This window comes from Thamnophis elegans, chromosome 2, assembly GCF_009769535.1.
Source record: "Thamnophis elegans isolate rThaEle1 chromosome 2, rThaEle1.pri, whole genome shotgun sequence".
Lineage (NCBI taxonomy): Eukaryota > Metazoa > Chordata > Lepidosauria > Squamata > Colubridae > Thamnophis > Thamnophis elegans.
Genome location: NC_045542.1, coordinates 150,093,101 through 150,120,501, shown reverse-complemented (window position 1 = coordinate 150,120,501; position 27,401 = coordinate 150,093,101). Strand labels below are relative to the sequence as shown.

At 41.7% G+C, this 27,401-nt stretch overlaps 2 protein-coding genes across 4 annotated transcripts in view; one reads left to right on the top strand and one right to left on the bottom strand.

The window, feature by feature from the left end:
- LOC116503304 (zinc-binding protein A33-like) overlaps positions 1 to 27,401 on the bottom strand; it is a 902,198-nt gene that overhangs the window by 78,407 nt on the left and 796,390 nt on the right. The window lies entirely within an intron of this gene.
- On the top strand, positions 1,818 to 27,010 carry LOC116503312 (C-type lectin domain family 2 member D-like). Of its 3 annotated transcripts, none has more exons than XM_032209640.1 (9): positions 1,818 to 1,883; positions 9,150 to 9,559; positions 11,092 to 11,114; positions 15,385 to 15,473; positions 16,250 to 16,348; positions 18,710 to 18,814; positions 23,142 to 23,320; positions 24,748 to 24,851; positions 25,977 to 27,010. In XM_032209640.1, the coding sequence occupies exons 2-9, from the start codon at positions 9,368 to 9,370 to the stop codon at positions 26,110 to 26,112; spliced, it is 927 nt and encodes a 308-aa protein (XP_032065531.1). In that variant the 5' UTR covers positions 1,818 to 1,883; positions 9,150 to 9,367; the 3' UTR covers positions 26,113 to 27,010. The 3 variants fall into 3 exon arrangements, with proteins under 3 accessions (XP_032065531.1, XP_032065530.1, XP_032065532.1); XM_032209639.1 differs by lacking the exon at positions 1,818 to 1,883 and adding an exon at positions 7,059 to 7,125; XM_032209641.1 differs by lacking the exons at positions 1,818 to 1,883; positions 24,748 to 24,851 and adding an exon at positions 7,059 to 7,125 and having other exon boundaries at positions 25,977 to 26,113.

Below are 27,401 nucleotides of genomic sequence, written 5' to 3'. Positions count from 1 at the left end.
CCAGTAGTAAAAAAAAATTAATTTCACCACCTAAAAAGAGACACAACTCAGGAAATGTCAGATAAAAAGCAGCAGGGTGCGTGCAGAAAAAGTAGCTCCTAAGTTTTGGCCTGTAAAACAGACTGGTGCAAGGAAACGAATGTACATTAAGACTTGCAAGATTCTATTAAGAATAGATTGCATTCCATTCTGAAAGGTCTTTCAGTCTTGCAAGATTTATTAATGTAACCTTACAATAAATAGAATTAGCTCATTGGCTGTGAGTTGATTTGTTGTTGTTGTTGTTTTAGTCTGGCTTCCTTGCAAGGCTAACATTCTAGACTAGTTGTGAAATGGACCTCTTCTGGTTAACTTAGTTTGGAATCCCAAAGGTGCCTTCTCAGGAGGCAACTGGACTTCCTTGTTTTTTCTTTGAAGATGTTTTGTTTCTCATCCAAGAAGCTTCTTCAACTCTTCAGAGCAATGATAGTCCCAAATCCAGTCTGAACATCTGTCTGACTGTGCGACGAAGCAAACATTAAAAATAGGCACCCTGAAATTTGTGCCACAAGACATTCTCCAACAGAAAGTACCAAGTATACAAACTGGGTTTGACTTTCCGAGTGATGACGTTGGAGAGTTCTGCATAAAGAAGGAATATTGGTAACCTTGCAGATTTCAGATAATTTCAATAAACCTTCACCCGCCAATTCAGGGTTTGGACTTTGGAGTCATCTGTTGCTCAGAATAAAATCATAAAGACTAGATCCTAGTTGAATAGAAACCCTGAGGAACATAGTAGTAGTAGTAGTAACTGTGAGAGGGATCTTGGTGTCCTAGTGGAAAACCATTTAAATATGAGCCAGCAGTGTGCAACAGCTGCCAAAAAAGCCAACACAGTTGTAGGCTACATAAACAGAGGGATAGAATCAAGATCATGTGAAGTGTTAATTATACCAGTTTATAATGCCTTGGTAAGGCCACATTTGGAATTCTGCATTCAGTTTTGGTCACCACGATGTAAAAAAAAAATGGTTGAGATTCCAGAAAGAGTGCAGAGAAAAGCAACAAAGATGATTAGGGGACTGGAAGCTAAAACACATAAAGAACAGTTGCTGGAATTGAATATGTCTAGTTTGCTGAAAAGAAGGACTAGGGGTGACATGATAGCAGTGTTCCAGTATCTCAGGGGCTGCCACAAAGAAGAGGGAGTCAAACTCATCTCCAAAGCACCTGAGGGTAGGACAAGAAGCAATGGATGGAAACTAATCCAGGAAAGAAACAATTTCCTGAAAGAACAATTAATCAGTAGAACCATTTGCATCCAGAAGTTGTGACTTCTGGAAATTTTTAAGAAGAGATTGGATAACCATTTGTCTGAAGTGGTGTAGGGTTTCCTGCCTAAGCAGCGGGTTGGACTAGAAGACCTCCAAGGTCCCTTCCAATTCTGTTATTCTATTCTATTTTATTCTATTCTATAGTATTGATTAGCAGAACCTTGTGATGTATCCCTATATGGCGGGATTATTCTTACTCTGAGGAACATAGTTTATAATTTTAGAAGCACCAAAGTTAATTTATGAGGTTTTCATAACCTGGGACCTGAGCTTGTTCCCTTTAAAATAACCCTCCTTTTGCATCCCTGGGTGATTTTGATGTCACTTGTTCCTGTCACTCCAAATAGCCCTTTGCCCTCTTCATGTTGACATCCCTCCCAGTTATTTAATGTCTTCCTATCTTGACCAAACCACCCATTTAGATTTTATTAACTGTCATGAACCTTCTTGCTCTCAGCTCCCTCCCCAAAATAGTTGAACGGCTCCGATTTCATTTAGTCACTTAATTTCTTTGGGAGTATCAGAACGGACTACACTGCCTTGGTTTGAAGAATAGGAAAGCCTGAGGTAAGGAGAGCAAAAAAACTCAGGCAAATAGGAGATCTAAAGTGAGATTAAAGTCAGAAATGTCAGGAAGAATTTGCATCAGAGGTTCTTGAGATATGATCTTTGATTCTTGTCAAAAATGTATAATTAGAGAAGGGGTTTAATGGTGATGAGATGGTGTTGGGGCTAAGAGATAAAACAAGAAATCAGAACGTCCTTAGTGCTAATATCTTCTCTGTCATGAGAGGTTTTAAGTAATCCAACTCCTGTAGATACATCTCTTTCATAAAAAGGACACAATTCTGTTGTCTACTCAATTCTACATTGGAGTGATGTTGCCACAATAACAGGTAGCTGAAAGATTTGGAACATTTGAGAGTCTGTATAAATTTGTTACATCGCAAAAGGAATATTTTGGAATATTGCTCCAACAGAAGTGGGCAGAGCAAAGAAATGATTCTTTTAAAAAAATTGCATTTGAGTCCATTTTTGGGGGGTGGTAGATCTATAAAATGTTTGTTCTATAAATTGAGCTAATTGGTTATGTAATATACATTGGATTCCAATTAATGAACTGCAGAGCCCAAAGTTATGGTCATAAATTCAGTTTTACAAACACTCCTTTATTACTTTATTATAGAGATATTGGTTTTCCAATAGGCTATGTGCCCAAGCAAAATAATGATGTCACACTCAACATTTTTGCCTTTGTGATATTATATAACTTTTCTGTTTTAGTCTCTCTCTTTCCAATATAGAGTGAAGTGTAGCTCTGGGCTCTCAGCTATAGGATCATTTAAGATCCTACATTTAGGATCATTTAGGTCAGGACAATTGTCTTTGGATACAATTAAGTTCACAGCACTTGAGAGAAGCCAAAGAACTCCTACAGTTTAGCAGATGGGAGTATAGAAAGTTTAAAACCAAATTTTGATTTGCTTCTTTATCATGTAGGGTATGCTAGAAAAACAGCCATTGTAGTCTGTAAGCCATGGCTTCAATTAGCATGCAATTATGTTTAGCAAATCATGATTAAACAAATCATGCAATATACAGCTCTTGAAAGGAAACAATGGCTGCCTCACCAGCCATAAACCTCACCGCACGTCACTGTTTGGGAGGAGAAATTATAAACGATCTTTATAAAAAGCTTAGCTAGAGAAGATGGTGTGATAATGGTGTAAAATATGAAATAATATTTTTTCTTAATGTTTTCTGAGCTTGGTTGTTTTTTTGCAAATGTTTCATTACCCAAACTAGGTAACATCATCTAGCAAGTTTTATTACTAGGTCTACACCTAGAAGTTTCCTTATTAGTTTCACTAGGCCATTACTAGTTTCACTAGGTAAGGAAACATCTGCAAGAAAACAACCAAGCTCAGAGAGCACCAAGAACTTCTCATTTCAACCCTGAGCTACAAATATTCTCCCTTACTAGAATAATTTTCTTTTGCCTCAATTAGGAGAAAAGGACTTTGTATTATGCTACAACTGACTGGGGGGTTTGCCCATGACACTGGTTCATTAGATTTTGACTCAGTGTGCGGTTCAAACTCGGTTCTTGTGGCTTATTGAACAAATCAGGATTAAGAAAATGGTGACATCATGTAATGCATGAATTGAATCCATGCATAGATTACATTTCTTGGTTTATGGGCCTGCTTGTTCTTCCACTCAGAGGCATCCATGGAAGTCAGCATTTACAGTTTTAGGCCCAGTACTCTTCAACGTCTTCATCAATGATTTGGACGAGGGGATAAATGGGGAACTCATCAAATTTTCAGATGATACCAAACTGGCAGGAATAGCCAACGCTCCAGAAGACAGGCTAAAGATACAGAAGTTGTGAGTGCTCCAACACTGGAAGTCTTTAAGAAGATGTTGGACAGTCACTTGTCTGAAATGGTATAGGGTTTCCTCGTGCCCTTGTAACCTCTAGGCTGGAGTACTGCAATGTGCTCTACATGGGGCTGCCCTTGAGGAGTATTCGGCGACTTCAGCTAGTCCAGAATGCAGCCGCGCGAGTGATTGTGGGTGTACCTCACTTCACCCACGTAACACCTATCCTCCGCAAGCTGCGCTGGCTACCTGTCGTTCTCCGGATACGCTTCAAGGTGCTACTTGCCACCTATAAAGCCCTTCATGGTAGTGGATCTGGGTACTTGAGAGACCGCCTACTGCCGATCACCTCCACACGACCCATTAGATCTCATCGTTTAGGCCTCCTCCGAGTTCCATCCGCTGGCCAATGCCGACTGGCCACCACGCGGAGGAGAGCCTTCTCGATGGTAGCTCCGACCCAATGGAACGATCTCCCCGTGGAGCTTCGTACCCTCACCACCCACCAGTCCTTCCGCACAGCCCTTAGAATCTGGCTATCCCGTCAGGCCTGGGGCTAAAGATTGTAACCCACCCGAATGGTATGAATGTTGCGTTTTAATCATGTACTGTCTATATGTAAAAGTCTGTTTCCCCCCTTCCTTTGATTGTGAGCCGCCCTGAGTCCCCCCAGGGAAAAGGGCGGCATACAAATAAACACAAATTCAAATTCAATTCAAATTCCTGTCTAGGCAGGGGGTTGGACTAGAAGACCTCCAAGGTCCCTTCCAACTCTGTTATTCTATTCTACAAGATGGCTGGCATGGCGTCACAACAGAAGTCTCACTCTTTTGTGCATGCAACAAAGTAAACACATGCACAAAAAGGACAGGGCTTATGTTGTGGAGTTGCATTTCCATCTACTGTACTTACCTGTACCTGTTATAACCAGGACCTCATTTTGAAGGGGGCTGCTGATAATGGTTACTAGCCAGCTATCTCCTACTTCCCATTTGTTTAGTACAGGTAATTCCTCCGCTTATGACCAGTCGCTTAGCAAACCTTCAAAGTTGTGACGGATCCTGGGGAAAGCTACATGACTTGGATTTGCAGTTCCAATGGCTGCCACTACCACCCTTGCAGTCACAATGGTTTCACTGAAAATGGGCATTTAGAATGGAATGGAATGGAATAGAATAGAATAGAATAGAATAGAATAGAATAGTATTCTTTATTGGCCACGTGTGATTGGACACACAAGGGATTTGTCTTTGGTGCATATGCTTTCAGTGTACATAAAAATGCATTCATCAAAAAACATAAGATACAACTCTTAGTGATAGTCATAGGATACTAAATAAGCAATCGACTCATACTAGGAAACTAAATAAAACAATATAAATCATAAATGCAAAAGCAACAAAGTCATAGTCATAAGTAGAAAGGAGGTAGGATGAGAAGAATAATAGTAATACAGTCTTAATAGATAGTTTGACAGTGTTGTGGGAATTAGTTGTTTAGTAGAATGATGCCATTCGGGTGAAAACTGTCCTTGTGCCTAGTTGTTCTGCGGTGCAGTGCCCAATAGCATCGTTTTGAGGGTAGAAGTTGAAACAATTTACTGAAATAGTTTTCAGCAAAACCAGTCTACAGCAAGCAATGGATTCTCTTTCCAACCATGATGTTCATTTTATGAGCATCACACACCCCCACACAAAAAAAGATAATAAAACCAGGTCAATCATCTGAGTGACCTGTTTGACCACCATTACAAATTATGACTGTAATGGGCAAGCTTCATTACAGTCATCGATCAAGAATTAAAAAGCCGAGGTGGCGCAACGGTTAGAGTGCAGTACTGCAGGCTACTTCTGCTGCCTGTCAGTTGCAGTTTGGCAGTTCGAACCTCACCAGGCTCAAGGTTCACTCAGCCTTCCATTCCTCCAAGGCCGGTAAAAACGAGACCCCAGATTGTTGAGGGCTATTATGCTGATTCTGTAAAATGCTTAGAGAGGGCTTTGAAGCAGTGTGAAGCGGTATATAAGTCTAAGTGCTATTGCTAAGTGCTATTATCTGTATGGATGAGTTCATGGTCTTTCTTAACTGAGCCCTAATGTTGGGGAAAATGTTCTTGAGAGCTGAACTGGTGTTTTGTGTTTGTTTGTTTGTTTGTTTTAGAAGGATCCACATATCCTCTGGCATTTGTGGAATCCAGAAGAGAGAGACAATTCTCAAACTTTTGGGGAGTCATTTTTGCAAAGCTGAGAGACCAAGGAGAAGCAGCAAAATCAGAGCAAAGCAAACCACAAACAGTTGCTTTCTGGACTCTGAGAAGCGAGGAGTTATATATATATATTTAGTGTCACAACCCCTGGTAAGCCCCAATTATGGGAGGAAGCTAACAGCTTCCATTATCTGTCAATCGGCTCGTCACAAGAGTCCATCACGACAGAAACCCAATGTTTTTACTGTTGCCTTTGTTACACATTTTGTGTTATATTTGTGCTGATAAATAAATAAAGAGAGACTAGTATAGATCTATTTCAAGCTATTTAGCTCTCATCAGCTAGCCATACCCTTACTGGGATTCGAACCTGCTTAATGGCTAAGACGTTTGCCTAAGATGTAATATAGCACAGGTTCGAATCCCAGTAAGGGTATGGCTAGCTGATGAGAGCTAAATAGCTTGAAATAGATCTATACTAGTCTCCCTTTATTTATTTATTTATCAGCACAAATATAACACTATATATATATAGTATATATACCGCTTCATAGGGCTTTCAGCCCTCTTTAAGCAGTTTACAATTTTTTTAGCAAATCGAGTCAGCAACTTGCCCCCACAGTCTGGGTCCTCATTTCACCCACCTCGGAAGGATGGAAGGCTGAGTCGACCTTGAGCCGGTGAGATTTGAACCGCTGAACTGCAGATCACAGTCAGCTGAAGTGGCCTGCAGTACTGCACCCTAACCACTGCACCACCTCAGCTGTTCAGACTTCAGTTGTTAGGATATTCTGGCAGAAGACAATTATGTCAGCTATTGTTAAATGCTAGCATTGTAGGAAAGAGAGACTGGTAGTGCAATTAGCTGGAACACATTCTTGTATATTATCAGCACCTCCTATGGAACCTGCCGATAAGTAATAGCTAAGAGTATAACCATAATTTAGGCATGTGGTTATTGAAAGATAAGCAGGGAGAGATTCTTGTTAACAGTTGAGCCAGAAGCTCTATGTGCAAAACCCACTGAAAGGTTTTGGGGCAGGCATGTAGTTAAATCTCTTGCAGATCTTTTCCGTGGTTTATCTTTCTTTGCAGACCTTGTTAGCATCTAGTAGAAAGCTGCGTAACCACAAGTAAAGTAAAAAAAATACATACATATACACCCATGCACAAGATTAACACTGGAACTATACTATTCATCTCAGATCGTTGACTATACGGGTAAGATTTTTGGTGTGGATTGTATTGTATTTTAAGGGTTAAGACTTACACATAAACGTAAGGAATGAAGGCAAATATACCTGTCCCCAGGATAATGTTGTCTTCCGAGCTTTTGGACTCATGCTGGAGCCCATTCTCAGGGAGTTTCTCTCTAGCAGAGTATGTGATATTAGAAGGTGGAAACTGTCATGTGGTATTTGAACATGCTAATCACTATTTTAGATATTATCTTTCCATTTTACTTTCATGGAGCACTTATGGTTCTTGTTGTCACCGTTTTAATAAAGAAGAATGTTCTGTCTGTCTGTCTGTCTCACTCTCTCTGTGTGTGAATATATATATATATATATATATATATATATATATATATATATATATATATATACACACACACACACACACACACACACACACACATATATATATACATACATACATACATCACAAGAGTCCATCACGACAGAAACCCAATGTTTTTACTGTTGCCTTTGTTATATTTGTGTGTGTGTGTATATATATTGAATCAAGTAGGAAATAAGAACTTCTATTATTATGAAAGTTCTGACAAGAAATGAGATAAAATGACCTTTATTATCACTTTTTTTTGAGAACACACTGGCACAGATTAAAAAATGAAACATTGATGTGTGGTGTCAAAAGTGTGTGTGTGTGTGTGTGTGTGTGCGCACTCCAATATCCCAGGGGCTCCCACAAAGAAAAGGGAGTCAAACTATTCTCCAAGGGCACCTGAGGGTAGGACAAGAAGCAATGGGTGGAAACTAATCAAGGAGAGAAGCAACCTAGAACTAAGGAGAAATTTTCTGACAAGTTAGAACAATTAATCAGTGGAACAATTTGCCTCCAGAAGTTGTGAATGCTCCAACACTGGAAGTCTTTAAGAAGATGTTGGATAACCATTTGTCTGAAGTGGTGTAGGGTTTCCTGCCTAAGCAGTGGGTTGGACTAGAAGACCTCCAAGGTCCCTTCCAACTCTTCTATTCTATTCTATTCTATTCTATTCTATTCTATTGTAGATAGATAGATAGACATATATAGACATATATATATATATATATATATGTGTGTGTGTGTGTGTGTGTGTGTGTGTGTGTGTGTGTGTGTATTCAAAATAGATTATTATTTATATGTGTATGTATGTATGTACATATGTTTGTACATATGTATGTATGTATATCTATATCTATATCTGTTTATCTATCTACCGATTTATTTACACACACAAACCATGTTCCATTTTGAATACATAACTGAAAAAAGAGTCTTAACAAGGTTGATTTTATATGGTATAAAGCTATTACAGTATCTAGTTGTTGTTCTTTGGATGCTGCGAAGCCTCCTCTCAGAAGGTAATAAAGAAATAATTGTTTTATAGTGCGATTGTTACCCTAAGCAGCAAAAATCACTCCAGATGGCTTCTGAGAAAAAACAGATGTTGGTTAGATCTATAATATGCAGTTGTGGGTTTCCCTTACCTGCACTACTGGTTCACTGATCTCGTGTGCATAGGTTCCATTTGTGTGCATGCCTGACTTGTGCTGTGCACGCATGCGCAATCCACCACCCCTGCAACAACCAGTGGATTATCAGGCCTTGCGCAGGCACTACATGCCTTTTGCCATAAAAACAGGTATAATCAGGTGGGCCAAAAGAGCCACCGTATCAGTTCACTCTCAGCTGTTCTGGGGCACTACCGGTTCGACTGAATCGGGCTGAACCAGCAGCAACCCACCTCTGATAATATGACATTGGAACAGGGATGTGCAATTATGGCAAATTTATAACCTGTGTGGACTTCAACCCCCCAGAATTCCTGAGCAGCCATGCTGGCTCAGGAATTCTGGGAGTGGAAGTCCACAGGTCATAAAGTTGCCATAGTTACCCACATCGCATGAAAAATAACACAAAAAGGGCCTAAGCCACAAGCATTCTAATTTTACAAGGTATTATGAATGCATTATAACTTTACTTGGAGGAGTCCATATTTCTTCTGTTTTCTTCCTTAGGGAACCAGGAGATAGGATCACATCTTCAAGCCGTTCAACAGGGCAAACAGTTTGTTTGATCGCTTTGACCAACTGTCAACCTCCAACCACCACTCCATCTTCTCAAACATTCCCCAGCCAATCCTTGGAGGATGCAGTAGAAGATAAAACACCTTGCTCAAGTTGTAAAGGAGATTCATTGAAAAACAAACAGGGGGCCCAGAGAACTTCTGGGGAAAATGAAAGAAGCCATCCGACCGGCAACCGTAGTTGAAACAAATTGGTGTGCAACTCAAAATGTGTGCATGATACATAAAGAAGACTTAAGCCTTTTCTGCTTGGAGGATCAAATTCCCCTTTGTCCACTCTGCAAAAAATCCTGGGATCATGCAGGGCACACTGTCATTTCCAGGAATCAACCAGAAAATCAGGTAAACCAGCATAATCCTCCAAGACAATGTATCTAAGACAATAGGGAACCATCCCCTAAATACCCCAAGAGAAAATCATCCCTCTTGAAACCTTTTGCTGATTAATAGTAAATCGTCATCTGCACCAGCCTCCAAACAGTTCTCCAAGGGCAGCTCCCCATGACATTCATTAGAGTAGTCTAGCCATGAGTCAGTTCACTTTCACTGGCTTTGTCATAACAAACTGACTCTGATTAAAAAATATTTGCTGGAGCAAAAATGCGATACATACCCATCATGGTAATTGTAATTATTTTTCTCCCCGGCTGTTAGATATCACTCTCATCTGGGACTGAAAAATAGGAAAGATGGATATCAAATTGTCAAAAGATTAAATGAAGTATCTTCCAGCCACAGCAACTGCAGAAATATTTGACTTAAAATTAGCATGGGAAATGAGGGATTTAAAATTTTCTGCACCAAAGAAATTTTGCGCTAAAGTTCTTCTCACCCCAAAATATGGTTGTAGTGCAGTGCGGGGGCGGTGCGGTGCAGTGCAGTGCAGTGCAATGCAATGCAATGCAATGCAATGCAATGCAATGCAATGCAATGCAATGCAATGCAATGCAATACAATACAATACAATACAATACAATACAATACAATAATGTCATCCCATCCCATCCCTTCTGAGGGATGCAGTGGCTCAGTGGCTAAGGAGCTGAGCTTGTTGATTGAAAGGTCGGCAGTTTGGTGGTTTGAATCACTAGCACCGCGTAACAGAGTGAGCTCCCGTTAATTGTCCCAGCTTCTGCCAACCTAGCAGTTCGAAAGCATGTAAAGATGCAAGTAGGAAAATAGGAACCATCTTTGGTGGAAGGTAACAGCGTTCTGTGCACCTTTGGTGTTTAGTCATGCCAGCCACATGACCACAGAGACGTCTTTGGACAGTGATGGCTCTTCGGCTTTGAAATGGAGATGAATACCATCCCCTAGAGTCAGGAATGACTAGCAGATATGTGTGAGAGGAACCTTTACCTTTTTATACCATACCATACCATACCTTGCCATGCCATGCCATGCCATACCATACCTTACCATACCTTACCATACCTTACCATGCCATGCCATGCCATGCCATACCATACCATACCATACATTAACATAATATATAATATGGTACAGTATTGTATCATTCTGTATCCAAAGTCCAGGATTAAAAAAAATATTATATATTTTTTATTTTTTATTTCTATTCTACCTTTATTAATTTTATAAGTAACTCAAGGTGGAGAACATACCTGACATTCCTTCTATTTTCCCCACAACAACACCTCTGTGAAGGGGCCTGGGCTGAGAGAGTGAGTGAGCCGAAAATCATCCAACTAGTTTTCCATGCTTAAAGGAGGACTGGCCTTGATGCCTTAGTCACCACTAGATCAAACTGGCTGACGTATCTATTAATATGGTGACAATTGCCTCCTATTGAACTTTTTTGCAAAGGAAAAATTCAAGGCATCCCGTAATACTTTATCTCCGTCTTTTTTGTCTAGGCTACTGGAAATGTCTTGAATGGGTAAGTGTTTCCTGCTGATGAACCAATATGTTTGTTTGACTTATATGCCACCCATCTCGAAGTTTGTTTCACCCTTTGAGACTGTCAAATCTTGACCTGCAGCAAAACGATGTATCTCATTGGTTCCAGCCAATGACAGCTCCTAGATCTTACCTCACTCCAGGTCCAACAAAACCAGCCTGCCTCTGTTATGGTGTCACTTTCCATCTCTAGAGCTAAGAGTTCCCAGCCTGTGACATTTTTGGGGCCAACTGCTTCTGACTTGGGAAGCCAGATAGAGTCAGATCTGCTTAGTATCCAAATGAGAAGTCTGAATGAATTTGGGAAGTTGATGGAAAAAAAAAACCTTCTTAGGATGAAGGGTAGTAATCAATCCACTTCTGTGTTGTTATCAAGGAAACAGTATGGATCTGAAGTCTGAAAGTCTGTAGAGATTCCCAGTCATCCAGGTCATGGTTGTCCCAAAGGTGCTTTTTCAGGAGGCAACTGGACTTCCTTGTTTTTTCTTTGAAGACATTTCTCTTCTTATCCAAGAAGCTTAGAATAGCAGAGTTTGAAGGTACTTTGGAGGTCTTCTAGTCCAACTTCCTGCTTAGGCAGGAAACCCTACACCACTTCAGACAAATGGTTATCCAACCTCTTCTTAAAAACATCCAGTGTTGGAGGATTCACAACTTCTGGAGGCAAGCTCTCCACTGATTAATTGTGCTAACTGTTAGGAAATTTCTCCTCAGTTCTAGGTTGCTTCTCTCCTTGATTAGTTTCCACTCTTCTTGTCCTGCCCTCAGATACTTTGAACAATAGCTTGACTCCCTCTTCTTTGGAGCAATCCCTCAGATATTGGAAGACTGCTATCATGTCTCCCCTTCTCTTAAGTTGACAACTAGATAAATAAAGCTGGATATTAAAGTTTCTTGACCATGTGGAACAGGGCAAGGATTAATTTGTCTGCTTCACCAAGCTAAAACAAAGGAACCAGGATATTGGTACAAATATTCCCTATTGGGGGCAATTGAATAAGTTGAATGAATGTCCTTTCACAGTAGGGGAGAATGTGTACGAGGCCTACGTGACACAGGAAGACAGTGTACTTTGTGTTGATCGATATTCTAGCTAAATAGCATAAAAGTCTGTAAATAACAGCCCTTTTGGGGTTCAGATTTTGCTTGATCTATTGCTGCTGAATCTTGTGCAATAAACCTTTCCCTTTGACAAAGAGCTAGTCTGGTCTCATTTCTGCCACACCCTAGTCCTTCTTTTCATTAAATTAGACATACCCAGTTCCTGCAACTGTTCTTCATATGTTTAGCCTCCAGTCCCCTAATCCTCTTTCTTGTTCTTCTCTGCACTCTTCTTCAGCTCTGACTGGATGGTGGGGAACAGAAGGATTTATATTCCTTGCAGACAGCTGGACATTTGCATCCTGGAACCACAGCATTATTCAGGTGACCCAGCTGTCTGCAAGGAGTATAAATCCTTCCATTCCCCACTAACCTGTCAGAGCTAAAGAAGCTTCTTGCATGGGAAGTGAAACATCTTCAAAGGAAAAACAAGAAAGTCCAGTTGCCTCCTGAAAAAGCACCTTTGGGACACTGAAGTCTGAAATAACTAGGACCTAAACTCAATCAAGAAAGCCCTTTTGATACTTTTTAAAAATTTCTTGATGCTGCTGTATTAATAAGGAGATTATTTACTTAGAGTGCCTGATTGCCATGTTACTGACAGGCTGTTTTAGATAATGCAAATAGTCCTCGACTTATGTCCGCAATTGAGCTTAACATTTCTGTTGCTGAGTGAGATGTTTGTTAAGAGTGAGCTTTGCCCCATTTTACAACTTTTCTTGCCACTCTTGTTAAGTGAATCACTGCAGTTGATAAGTTAGCAACATGGTTGTTATGCGAATCTGGCTTCCTCTTTGATTTCGCTTGTCAGAAGGTCGCAAAAGGGGGACCAGGTGACCTTGGGACACAGCAAGGGTCATGTATGAACCAGTTGCCAAGCATCTGAATTTGACAACTGGGGATGCTACAAAGGCCGTGCGTGTGAAAAATACCCGTAAGTCAAATTTTTCAGTGCCATCGTAACTTTGAATGGTCACTAAGTGAACTGGTGTAAGTCGAGGACCACTTGTATTTCTAATGCTACCTTTTGTGAATACAGTTTATTCGAAAACTTGCATTATGTTCTAGTCTACAGTCTATCATGGGAAAAGGCAAATGTTTGCTAGGGCTCGCTGCCTTAGAAGAGTGAGGAAAATCCTCAGGGATGACTCACACCCTGGTCAGCCCTTCTTTTTTGGGGGGGGGGATGATGATTACTTTATTGATTGAAACATGCATATAACTCCAAACATTATGGCCACAAGTGCAGCAATAAAGGTGTCATGAAGAAAAAATTTCCAAACCCTCAGAAAATAAAAGTACTTAAATTTCAGTCCAAAAGAAGAGAGAAATGACAAGATGCTTACAAGAGGCTAAAGCAGTGTTAATATGAGTTAGGAAAAAAATTCCTATTTTAACATCATTACAATTATAGACTCCTTCAAATGTATTTTTACATCATTGCTTCAGAAGACCATCCCAGTGTTTTAAATCTCCATTTTAATATAAAAAATTAAGTAAATGCAAAAAAGCAACAGAAAATACTAAAGGTTAAGCTGAGACAAACTGCAGTTTTCATAGTCATATATATATGTATATGAATTGGGAGACAGTTAAGAGGAGGAGATACAAAAGTGAAAATGTTCTTTCAAGAAAGCATAAACTAATTTCCACTTACAATACTGTAGCACAAAACAGTGCTGAAAAAATAATTTGTTACATAATCCATGGGCAATTTACATTTGTCTGTACAAAGTGTAAGGCCTTCAAGATGTGTGAACCATCCAGGTGTGTAAGATCGCTCATCAGAGCTCCTTAAAGACTCTAGTTTTGCATTCAGGCTTTGGGTGTTCTGGTATATTTGGCAAATAGCTCTGCAAAAGGGGTGGCTGCCTCTTAAAACTCGGCTAGTTTGCTTAAAATATATGAATTGTGACTATTATTCTTATCCGTTCCTAACCGTAAAGTCAATCAATTTTTAGTATTATGTTGTAAGCCCCACTATTTTCTATGAGCTATAATCTTGATTTTGAAATAACAGTTGTAACCAAATTTCTAAACAAGTGTGCTTAATATTTTTCTGACAAGCATTACAAGGCATACCTCTGATTTAGAAAGATAATGAACCACATTTGTTAGCACTGAGACTTTGTTATTTTTTTTAAATGAAAAGGGTCCCATAATGGGCAACAGGTAGCCAAATGTATACATGTTTCATTAAAAACACTTAATTCTTAATTACAAAAGCACCACAGATTATTGCTCTAGGGGGAAAATGGCAAAAGATCTCTAACACCCATAGTAAAAACATTACTATATGCACCAAGACTTACACCTCTGAAAAGCAAATATATGGAATGCTTGTTCAATTTTATAAATACTTTTGTTTTCCAAAAGTTGTGTTAATGACGCTTTTTTCCCCTTAACTTGACAATGTTGGGAATTTCTAGAAGTACTGATACAGAAGGAAGAAGTGTTCATATATAGTTTATCAACTCATTGTAAGTCCTAAAAAATTAGCATTTACAAAATCCTTGATAAAAATATCTTTTAAAAGTTGTCAAGAGGTACATAAAAACATCCTCAAATGTTCATGTCAGTTCATATGCACCTGTCATCTACTGATTCAATTCTGCCTGGTCAGCCCTTCTTTACCCTCCTACTGAATAGAATAGAATAGAATAGAATATAGAATAACAGAGTTGGAAGGGACCTTGGAGGTCTTCTAGTCCAACCCCCTGCTCAGGCAGGAAACCCTACACCACTTCAGACAAATGGGAAGGAGATATAGAAGCATAGCCAGCCACACAAACAGGCTGAAGAACGGTTTCTATCCATGGGCTGTCAGACTCTTGGATGTGAAGTAACATCATAACTATCATCATAACTAGTATGATGGACTTGCAGGGCCGGCGCAACATGTAACGTGTTCACACTGGTGTAAATGGGACTGGGTGTCTGTTAATATGATTTATTGGGTTAGGGACACTTTTTTTCTTTTTTCTTTGTCTTCACTGTGAGTTGTATTGTGTTGTGGAGTGCCCTGAGGGAGCTCAACCAATCTCATTGTACATAAGTTGTGCACTGACAATAAAGAATTATTATTATTATTATTTTGATCTTCTTCCATTGCATATATCCTTTATCTCCTGAATTTCCTCTCTCCCTAGGGGGAGACAGGGTTTTCCAAAATCCCAGCCAACCGGGGCTTCCATTGTAGAATTTTCAAACATGAACTCAGCAGACTTCACAGAAAAAGGTAAGGGTGAAAAATGTTTGTAAGTCACTTTTTCTGGTGCCATTGTAACTTTGAGAAGTCACTAACCAAATAGTGATAAGTCGAGGACTACCTGTTTCAAAGAAATAGGTTGAGTGCTGCCTGTAAGAAGAATTTCCCTACTTCCCAATTAATCTCTTACCTATGGCACTGCGATAGAATTTGCAAGAGTCAATTGGAGAGAAGCTCCCTGTTGCCTTAGTTCCATGATGGCCAACCTATGAAGCCATGTCGGCCGGCATGTGCCAGCCTTGCCCATTCATCTTCCGAGTTTTTGGCGTGCATGCATGCCTAATAATCAGCTGTCCTTCATGCATGAGGAAGTGCCAAAAAGCAACCTGCGCATGCGCACTGGCTAACTGATCGTCAGGCAGGCATGCGTGCTAGAACCCAGAAGTTTGGCTTTTTTGGAGCATGATCCCTTCGTGCACATGGCAGTCCCAAACACTGGCTGTGCATGTATGTTGGCCAGCTGATTATTGGGCGGGCATGCGTGCTAGAACCTGGAAATTTGACTTTTACGGAGTGTGATCCCTTCACACGTGCGGCAGTACCGAAAACCAGCCTGCACATGTGCGCTGGCCAGCTGATTGTCGGGCACGCATGAGTGCTAGAACCCAAAAGTTTGGCTTTTCCAGAGCGCGGCCCCAACGAATGGGCATATGCCAAGCAACATTTATGCATGACCTTTTTGGCACCTAGTTCGCCATCACTGCCTTAGGTAGAATAGGTATCTAATTGTGGTTTATTTTTCCAAGGAGGAGCAACCTTTGGGATTGAAGATGACAACAAAGGTAAAAAGGATGCAGCTCTTGAGCAGTGTGTGGACTTCATCTTGGAAGAAAAGAAGGAAGCAGGTAAAAGGGCACTTTGGCATGACGGGATATTCCTCTGAATTGCAAGGAGGCGATTTCTCTGTTTGGATCCCGGGAGGTTCTAGGCTGCTCTGGTAGTCAGCCAAGAGGGAAGATGGTCCTGAACTAAGAGTTTTTCTTCTGAATACACGCTTAGACAATCAGCATGATTGATTGCTGATGGAAGCTTGAATGACTCAATTGAGTGACAAATTCCAACAAGCTTTCTGAGGTGGAGCTCTCCAAGGTTCTGGAGCTCTTCCTCAGTAACTTGAAGATGTGTGAACTTCAACGCCCAGAATTCCCTAGCCAGTTATGGGGAATACTGGGAGTTGAAGTCCACATATCTTGAAGCTGATGAGACTGAGAAATGACATTTCTATGCCAACGGCTCCCAAACATTTGGGGCCCGGGAACCTGTTCCGTGGAGAAAGATTTTTCCGCAGACCAAAGGGAGTGTAGTTTTGCATGCTGCCTGTATCCCACAGATGGGACTTCATTTATTTGTGTGGCCCGGTTTCTGGCATGCTATGGCCCAGCGCTGGTCCACAGACCAGGGGGGTTGGGGACCTCTGTTTTACTCTATTTGCCATTATTGTATATGCTGTAGTTCCATGTGGTCATATCCAGGTGCTAACAGAAGCCCTTCAAGAAGTTCTTTATACATAATATATTCCTCCTTATTTGCTTGCCATTCAAGGAACTTGTATAGTTTGAAAGGGAACTAATCTAGGCCGAATCAGAAGTGTAAACAGGTGTGAAACCATGTCCTTTTAGGGGTCCCAAGAAGGCTCCACACTCATTTACGCACTCTGATTCAGGTGACTCTGAGGATACAAATAACACCCCCTAAATGGCTTCAAAGACTCTCAGAAAGCTAACAACCAGATGACTGCAAACAATATAGTAAATCTTTCCATTCCCCACCGGCCAGTTAGAACTGAAGAAGCTTCTTGGGTGGGAATGAAATGTTTTTAAACCAAAAAAAAACAAAGAAAGCCCACTAGCCTTTTAGCAAAAACACCTTTGGGGCAACCATGACCTGGATGATTGAAAATCTCCATAGACACATAATATTTTATTATGTGTCTATTATATTTTATGAGCACTGGATGTGTCACATCGCGTGGCCTAGAGGTGAAACTCTCGCCTCACAATCAGGAGGCTGTGGGTTCAATCCTAGGTAGAGGTAGATATTTCTCTACGTGCACAGTGAGAATATAGCTGCTGAACAAAGCTCTGCATTGGCAACAGGAAGGGCATCCAGCCAGTAAACACTCAGTTCAATTCAGTTGCCCAAACTCCACCCCACAAAGGATTGTGGGGTGGTTAAAAGAAGATGATGATGATGACAGGGTGTGTCACATCACTGGGGCGGACTGGGGCACCTTTTACAAGCAGATTCCAGATGCTCACCATTATCTCTGGGCAGCCACAGATAGCCAGGCCATGGCGAGACATGCTGGGAATCTTACTTTAGGCACATCTGGAGCAAAACAAGCTTCCCCAGTGATTTAGAAGCTTCTCTTTAATTATCTGCCTCTTTGAAGTTATGGTGTGTGGTCTGGATCTCAAGGATGACCTAACTGAAATAATTAGCAGAGATACAATTCCAAAGCTCACCTTGAAGAACCTATTTATTAAACCAACTCAGGTTAGATTAATGAAGCAGAAGGCAAATGTTTGAGCTGTTGAGAACTGTTTGTTCAACAGGATGTTAAATACAGTGGAGAAAAAGGGAGGAAAACCTGGCAGCCGTTCTGATTATACCTACTGTATTTTGCGGAGTATGAGACGCACCCTTTTCCCTCAAAAAAGAGGGTGAAAATCTGGGTGCATCTTATGCACTGAATACAGCATTATTTTGCCTCCCGAAACCCCGCCCACTTCACCAAAATGGCCACGCAGAGCCTGTAGGAGGCTTCCAGAGTGCTCCTGAGGGCTGGGGAGGGCAAAAATGAGTGAAAAATGGGGCGTGTTTTGCTCGTTTTTGCCCCCCAGCCTCCAGGAGCACTCTACAAGCCTTCTAAAGGCTATATATGCCTTTTTTAACAAAAAAGTGGGCCCATTTTCACGAAAAATGGGTCATTTTTGGCAGGTCTGCAGAGTGCAAAAACTTTTTTTAAAAATTTTCCTCTTCAAAATCTTGGTAGGTCTTATACTCTGAAAAATACGGTATGTTTAATTGCAGTAATGGGTGCTTTGAGGGGGCATGAAACTGAGTGTTATCAGTTGCCAAGATAATACAGGATCCACTAAACCATTTCTAAGCTTTCTGGGAAGAAATGTCTTTTTAGAAATGCAATAAAAATAAATTATAATGACATATGAGCTTATAATGACGCCTGACCTTTCCCTTTGTAGGCAGCCAACCCAACGCAAGGGTCAAAAACTCAATTACCTGGATTATCCTCATACTATTTCTCATTCAGATTGTGGGCGTGGCAACCACCATCTTCGTCTTTACAAGTGAGTGACACACTCGGGTTCCTCATTGATCTGTCCAGGTTTCATTCTTTTTTAGAATAATTTAAGACAGGTAGTCCTCAACTTACAACCATTAGTTTAGCGATCATAAGTCCAGGGCTTTGAAAGTAAATACCCCAGTCCTGGATCCCTCACCCCTTAACAAAAGGATCCAAGATCAGTATGAGAAGAAGGCCCAATGTTCAAGGCACCCATGTCTTCGGTTCAGACCCCATGGACAGTGCCCTACAGTAGCACTGGAAAAAGTGGCTTATGACCGTTTTTCACATTTACGGCCATTGAAGCATTTCCCCCCCCCCCCCCCGGTGGTCATTTTGGGATAAAAATTCAACTACTTGGCAATTGACTCACATTTATGACAATTGTGGCATCTCGGGGGTCATGTGATCCCCTTTTATAGGTTTCTGAGTCAAGCTTGGTTGATGCTGGGCTGATGCAATGATTCAGGGGCTTGTTGTGCAGTTCCTATTGTGGCTTTGCCCTGAAGGATAATCCCATCACCCTGGAGCTTTTCTTTTGTAGCTAGGCTGGCCCAGTCTTTCTTAATGGGCATCGAATATCTGCTAGGGGCAGGGAGCTGAGTCTCTTGTTAGAATATTCATGACTGGGAGAGACATGGTAACAAGATCAGCCAATGAATAGGCATAGCAACTAAATCATCCAATGGGAGCTTAAACAGATCTGAATCTGTGCTGAGAATCGAAACTGAAACTACTCTGTCTGCTCTGAACTCTGAAATGATACTAACTGTTCTTTCCTGCTTGTGTTCTGTTTGTAACTTCTCCCATGTTGAAAGAGTCTGCTATTGGTATTGTACATTTATTCATCTGTTATTACGTATATACAGAAGTTAATGAACCAGTTATCTCTGTGCGCTTTCTGGGTTTGATTTTTCTGCAACAAACTGGCAGCCCTGAGTTTCTGTCTCCCTTAAGAATTCCATTTCTCCTTTAGGGGAAATATAATATTTTGCCTTTTTAAATGTTTCTCAAAATATTTCATGCTTCTAGGAGGGGTGACTTCCCTCCTGTAACAGTGAATCCCTGAACTCTGCACACAGTTTGGGGAATATCCGAGTGAGTGTATGAGGCCGCTTTTTGGCAGCAAATTCTCGTTGAAATAAATATTTTTTTGTAACTGGGAAGGAAAAAATGCAAGACAACTGTAATGATTCCTGTCCAGGCAGATTGCTCAATCCAGCAGCCATTTATCCGGCATGCCTCTTTATTTGACATCTGTGTCAAACATAAGGTTATGAAAGGGAGGCTAAGACACTGTCTGTTCAAAATAAAACTGTCCAGTATTATACTATTAAGGAGGTGGTCTTAAAATCCACTTTAATCATACTACCAGTATGAAAATTTTGCAGGAACTGATTTGCTATTATTTTTTGCAAACTCGAGTCCCAAATACAAATTACTATTGCTAGCTTCCCAGGATCTTAATTTGACATATTTGTTTGTTTGTTTGTGTCAGAGTTCCAAATATCATCCAAATTAAATCAGAGTTCAAGGCATAGCTTTTATCAAAGTTCCAATTTAATAAGAGAGACATGTTGGTACAAACTGTGGAAACCCCGAATCTGAAAGCTTCCTGGGTTTTCCACCTAGTTGAAAGTTCAAGACCTTGCCCCCACACCCACAAGTTCATCACATGGTCCAATCTTCCTCTGCCACGCTGGCATTTCCACCCATCTAGTTCTGGTCAGGCAGGGAAACAAAAGATGGTCTTGGGCTTCTGGAAAGGAATGTTTTATTATGACAACAACACATTCTGCTCCTTACTATTCCCCCTCCCTATTCCCCACTAATGAAACAGCATAATAAAATAAGAGAGAGTGTGGCAGGCCAAAGATCCTAAAAGAAATATGACTGCAGCCTGACAGTTAGTTTAGTTTGCTGCAAAAAATTGTCTTTTGCTCTGAAGATATATGCTCCCCCCCCCCACCCGCCGGTAATGAGATCATTTTGGGGGAAGGATAGTTGCACGCTTCCAAAATATACAGAGATGTTGGTGTTCAAACACAGGCAGTCCTCGACTTACAAGAGTTCATTTAGTGACCATTCAAAGTTACAACGGCACTGAAAAAAGTGACCTATTTTCCACAGTTACAACCTTTGTAGCATCCCCATGATCGTGTGATGAAAATTCAGGCCCTTGGCAACTGGTTCATACGTTGCTGTTTCTCAAGGTCATGCGATCTTCTTTTGGGACCTTCTGACAAGCAAAGTCAACAGGGAAACCAGATTTACTTAACAACCGGGTTACCAACTCATCAACTGCAGTGATTCACTTAACAACGGTTGCAAGGAAGATAATAAAATGGAGCAAAATTCACTTTATGTTGTCAATGTTTCACTTGACAACATAAATTTTGGGCTCAGTTGTGGCCGTAAGTCAGGGGTGGTGCAGTGGCCTAAGGGTTCAGCTCTCGCCTCGCAATCAGGAGGCTGTGAGTTCGATCCTAGGGAGAAGCAGATATTTCTCTCTGAGCAGAATGAGAATGTATCTGCTGAACAAAACTTCACATTGGCGACAGGAAGGGCATCCAGCCATTAAAACACTCTGCTAGCTCCATTCAGTTGCCCAGATTCCACCCTTCAAGGGATTATGGGGTCATTAAAAGAAGATGATGAATTGTGGTCGTAAATCGAGGACTACCTGCAAATATGTTTCCCTAATTTCCCTGTAGGAATAACAATAATGTGGCAAAAGAAAGCAAATATAGTACTAATATTGCCTGGAAGTCCAAAACATCACTTGAATAGCATCAGCATTGACAAAACCTCCATCGCAGGGAGCTTTACTTGGAACAATGAGAATATCTGTAATCTCTTCAAATGCCTTCAAACCACGTCTGCCTATCTCCTGTCCTTGGGATGAGAGGACACAGGCACCAAATCCAGTCTAAATATTTGGTTGACTGTGCAATGAGCTATGATAATAATCTGCTTATTTGACCCTCTTTGGTCTTACTGTTCGGTGGTTGTCCTTGCTTACAGCCAAATGTAAATCACACTCTATGTTTAACCCACTGTAGTTTTTTAAAAAATTGATTTAGTGCAGTGATGAGTGTTCTGGCCCCCTTCTGTCTGGTAATGAATGCAGACACAGGCTTAGCTGTTTGCCACTCTTTATTCACAATTATAATCCTGTTGGCTGAAAGCCCAGACACGACTCACTGGCAAGACATTGGCAGCAACCCAGACTCCAACAGACACGGGAACACAAGGCAGACCAGGCAAGGAGTTCTCCAGATTAGTAGGAACGGTTGTGTCCTGCAAAAGGACTCCTCCCAAAGTCTCTTCGTATATACTCTCTTGGGAGGGGCCAAGCCACAACCACCTGGGCTTGATTATCTCTTATGAGTCTGTCTCCATAACTGCTGCCTCCGTTTCTCCGACCTCCTCTGCCTGGCATCAGGGACAAACTCTCTTTGATCTTCCCCACTACTCCATGCCTCAGGCGCCTCTTGGTGGCCAACCAGCTTCTCTGGTCCCTGCTCTGAGTCAGAACCCTGCCCAGGGTCCTCCACATCTTCCATAGCCGACTCATAGGGGTCCTCGCTATCAGAGTCCATCGGCAGCTCCAATGGCTCCTGCTGGACCACAACAGATGGGTAACCTTTTTGCCATCATGTGCCAAAAGTGGGGGGGGCGCTTGCCTGCACCCATAATTCTATGCACCCTCCTCCGTGTATGTGTGTGCCACACCTCCCCCACGTGCACCCCCCACTTTTGGCACGCAATATCACGGTTTTTCACCTTCCGCAGGCTCCAGACTCTTTCTAGGAGCCTGAGGAGGGTGAAAACAGCCTCCCTCCCGGAGGCCGGAAATGGCCCGTTTGCTGACTTCTGGCTGGACCTGAAGGTCCGCTTTTTACTCTCCCCAGGCTCCAGAGCCTTTCTAGGAGTCTGGGGAGGGCAAAAATGGTGTTCCCTACCACCCGGAGGCTGAAAACAGCCTGTTTGCTGACTTCTGGTGGGCCCAGAAGACCCAAAAATCAGCTGGCGTGTGAATTCTGGGAGCTGAAGTTCATACACCTATTGTAGAAATTCACCAAGTTGAGAAACATCCTTCTAAATCAGGGGTGGGAAATGATGGCCTTTTTATGTCTTGTGGACTTCAACTCCCAGAATTCCTGAGCCAGCCGTGCTGAGGAATTCTGGGGAGTTGAGTTCCATGCTGGCTCAGGAATTCTGGGAGTTGAAGTCCGGAAGTGATAAAGGGGCCATAGTTCCCCGCCTCTGTTCCTAAATAAAAGGCTGAGGGTAATAATCTGTTAAATCACGTGAATTTGTATTTACAGAAGCTAAACCTCAGTTGCCTTCTGCTGCTGCCATGACTTCCTGTTGCCCAATGGGCTGGCACATGTTCCAAGGGAACTGCTACCGTGTTTTGGAAACCCAAGAAAGCTGGAATGCTACTCAGAATCGCTGTCTCTCCCTTGGGGCTACCTTGGCTGCTTTGGAGGATCTAGAGAAACTGGTAAGAGAAGAAACTTGTCAAAATTGTTGTCTGCCGTTGTGCTCAAACAGTCCTGCCCAGTGCCTACTCGTTCACTGTTTTATGAAATACGAGCCTGCCATTCTATCTCCAGGATGCTTGTGGGATTTAAATCTCTTTCCAGTGTTGAAATGTGGCTTTATTCTCTGTAGCCCAAAAGCAGATGGTGTAATTCAAACAATCCAGATATTGGATTTTCTGCACAAAGTGAACATGTGATAAGACTTGTTGGCAGGAATAGCCAATACCCTACCTAGATGATAGGCTCAAGATCCAGATCGATCTTGACAGACTTGAACACTGGGCCCTATCTAATAGAATGAAATTCAATGCAGAGAAAAGTAAAGTCCTACACTTAGGCAGCCAAAAAAGCCAATGCAATCTTAAACTGCATAAACAGAGGGATAGAATCAAGATCACGTGAAGTGTTAATACCACTTTATAATGCCTTGGTAAGGCCACACTTGGAATACTGCATTCAGTTTTGGTCGCCACAATGTAGAAAAGATGTGGAGACTCTAGAAAGAGTTCAGAGAAGAGCAACAAAGAGGATTAGGGGGACTGGAGCCTAAAACATATGAAGAACAGTTGCTGGAATTGGGTATGTCTAGTTTGATGAAAAGAAGGACTAGAGACGGGAGTGAAATCCAGCAGGTTCTGACAGGTTCTGGAGAACCGGTAGCGGAAATTTTGAGTAGTTCAGAGAACCGGCAAATGCCACCTCTGGCTGGCCCCAGAGTGGGGTAGGAATGGAGATTTTGCAGTATGCTTCCCCTGCCACGCCCACCAAGCCATGCCACCACCCACCCCGGTAGTAAAAAAATTTGAATTTCACCATTGACTAGAGGTGACATGATAGCAGTGTTCTGATATCTCAGGCTCAGGGGCTGCCACAAAGAAGAGGAAGTCAAACTATTCTCCAAGGGACCTTAGGGTAGAACAAGAAGCAATGGGTGGAAACTAATCAAGGAGAGAAGCAACTTAGAACTGAGGAGAAATTTCCTGACAGTCAGAACAATTGATCAATGGAACAACTGGCCTACAGAAGTTGTGAATGCTCCAACACTGGAAGCTTTCAAGAAGAGATTAGACTGCCATCTGTCAGTAATGGTGTAGGCAGGGTCTCCTGTTTGGGTGGGTTGGACTAGATGACCAACAGGATCCCTTCCAACTCTGTTATTTATTTATTTATTATTTATTTATTTATTTATTAGACACATTTATATGCCGCCCAATCTCGAAGGACTCCTGTTATTCTGTTATGTGTATGTACACACACATGTGTGAAGAGTGATGATGCTAAAGGCACTTACGTCCCTCTGTGGAGTGCAGAACTCAATTTCCAAAATGTTCTGAAACCCATAGGGTTTTTTTTCTTTCCCTTTTTAACTTAAAAAAAAAACGAACAGATTGGTGCCATGAATGTCAGAGAGCCCATTGACCACTGGATTGGCCTCCACAGAAGCTCTGAAGACAAATGGAAATGGCCGGATGGGACTCTATTCAAAAACCTGTAAGTTCTTCCTTCCATTGGATGCTCAAGACCATCGCTTCTATTAAGTCTCCCAAAAAAATCATGACAAATATGGCTCTTTAGGCAGATGTGGGGGGGTGGGGGGAGGATGAGAGGAAAGAGCATAGTAACCAGCAAGCATAAACACATGAGGTTAGACGTTATAAAAGATCTGTCTCAGTCTGCATCTGGAGCAGAGGTGGGTTCCTACCAGTTCGCTCCAGTTCGGTAGAACCGGTTCGTCAAATCTACTGAACTGGTTAGAAGAGGTTCCACCAGTGGACCTGGAAAGCAGGCCACACCTACAGAAGAGATTAAAAATTTTTGAAACCCACCACTGACAGACACACACACACACACACACAGAGAGAGAGAGAGAGAGAGAGAGAGAGAGAGAGAGAGAGAGAGAGAGAGAGAGAGAGACTCACACAGAGAGAGAAAGAGAAAGAGAAAGAAAGGAAGAAATAAAGAAAGGAAAAAAGAAAAAAGAAAGAAAAAGTGAGAGAGAAATGAAAGAAAAATGAATTTGAATTTGGTGAAATTCAAATTTTTTTACTACCGGTTCTGTGGCCATGGCTTGGTGGGCGTGGTGTGGCTTGGTGGGCGTGGCAGGAGAAGGATACTGCAAAATCTCCATTCTCAGCCTACTCTGGAGCCAGCCAGAGGCAATATTTGCAAGTTGTCTGAACTACTCAAAATTTCTGCCACTGGTTCTCCAGAACCTGTCAGAACCTGCTGGATTTCACCCCTGCCTCAAACCTTTTGGGAACCAGGGACCGGTTCTGCAGAGACAGGTTTTCCCCGTGGACCGGAGCGGGTGTGGTTTCGTATGTTGCCTGCATCCAACAGATGTGGTTTCACTATTGTGCATGGCCTGGTTTCTGGCATGCTGTGGCCCAGTGCCGGTCCATGGACTGGGTTTGGGGGTGCCCTTCGATACAGAACAGATCCTTGTAAACTACCTCCTAAAAGAGAAGCTTGCTAAAAGTAAAATTTGCCATCTGGATTTTCAAAAGGCACGAATGCATTCCAAAGAGATAAAAACCCTTAGAGGAAAACATCACATTTTGCCCTGCGTCTATCAATGAAAATTACAAATGCCAACCACTTTCTATTGCTTTGCAGCTTCGAAGTGGAGGGAGACGGACACTGTGCTTATCTGAAGAATAGGGCTGCGAGCAGCGCCAATTGTGCCGCCAGGAAGAAAGGACTGTGCAGCCTGAAAGGGTTAATGAACCGCAAACTCTGCAGGGCGACATGATCTCTGAAGAATCCCTTCCGTATAAAAAAAGGAGTCAAAGCCCTTCGTTGCCACTGTGTGTGGGTGTCTGTGGGCGTGCACACACCACCATACATTTCTGTGGGTGGACTTCCTTTTTCTTCCATGCAGGAGATAAAGGGTTTTGTTTTTTTACAGGGTGTAACTACAAAAACTGACTAGACTGGGGGGAAAAAATCAAAGTGATGTAAGAAAAGATTTTAAATACATTTAAAGGGGTTTTTTTTTCACCCCAATATGGGTTGGCATCCTAAATACATTTTTCTGGGGAGAACAAACACCTCTTGAATTTAGAGGGATTTTACTCCCAAGTAAATTAGAAGTCTATTTTAAGATTATATTCATGCTGTGTGTTTTGGTACATATGCGCTCTAGCTGGATTGAGAGTGCTCTGCTACCTCACTTTTTTTTTCTTTAGTTAAAACAATTCAGATTTGGAGAAGAAATACCTTAAAACACTAGGTCAATTTTGAGTAAACGTGTGGCCAATTTTGATTAATTGTGTGGCCAGATTAGGCTAAAACGGGATTGTAATTCAGTGTGTTGCAGCACACCCAGCTGTTAGCTTTGCATGTGGTGTGAAATAGATTACCAAGCCCTAGTACTGCATGTTTGTTTGGAATTTAATACAATGGATGACCCCACCCACAGGCTCAAAATCTTTAAATCCATGAAATCACTTAATTGTAAAATCTCATGATCCTGATGTTTCAAACTTGGAACCCCCAACGTCAGAAGTGACCTCATGTTTCAGCAACAGAGAATTGTAAATCGTCATGTAATCAAGACTTTTGCCCTTCTCCATAAAGGAGTATCAAACATAGAATAACAGAACTGGAAGGAACCTTGGAGGTCTTCTAAACCAACCCCTGCTCCGGCAGGAAACCCTATACCATTTCAGATGAATTGTCTCTTTAAAACACCCACAACTTCTGGAGGGCAAGTCATTCCACTGATTAATTGCCAGGAAATTTCTCCTTTATTCTAGGTTGGTTCTCTCCTTCATAAGTAACAGAATTAACAGAATAGCAGAGTTGGAAGAGACCTTGGAGGTCTTCTAGTCCAACCCCCTGTTCTGGCAGGAAAGCCTATACCATTTCAGACAAATGGCTTTCCAGTCTCTTAAAGACTTCCAGTGTTGGAACATTTACAACTTCTGGAGGAAAATTGTTCCCTGATTAATAGTTCTAACTATCAGGAAATTTCTCCTTAGTTCTAAGTTGCTTCTCTCCTTGGTTAGTTTCCATCCATTGCTTCTTGTTCTACCCTCA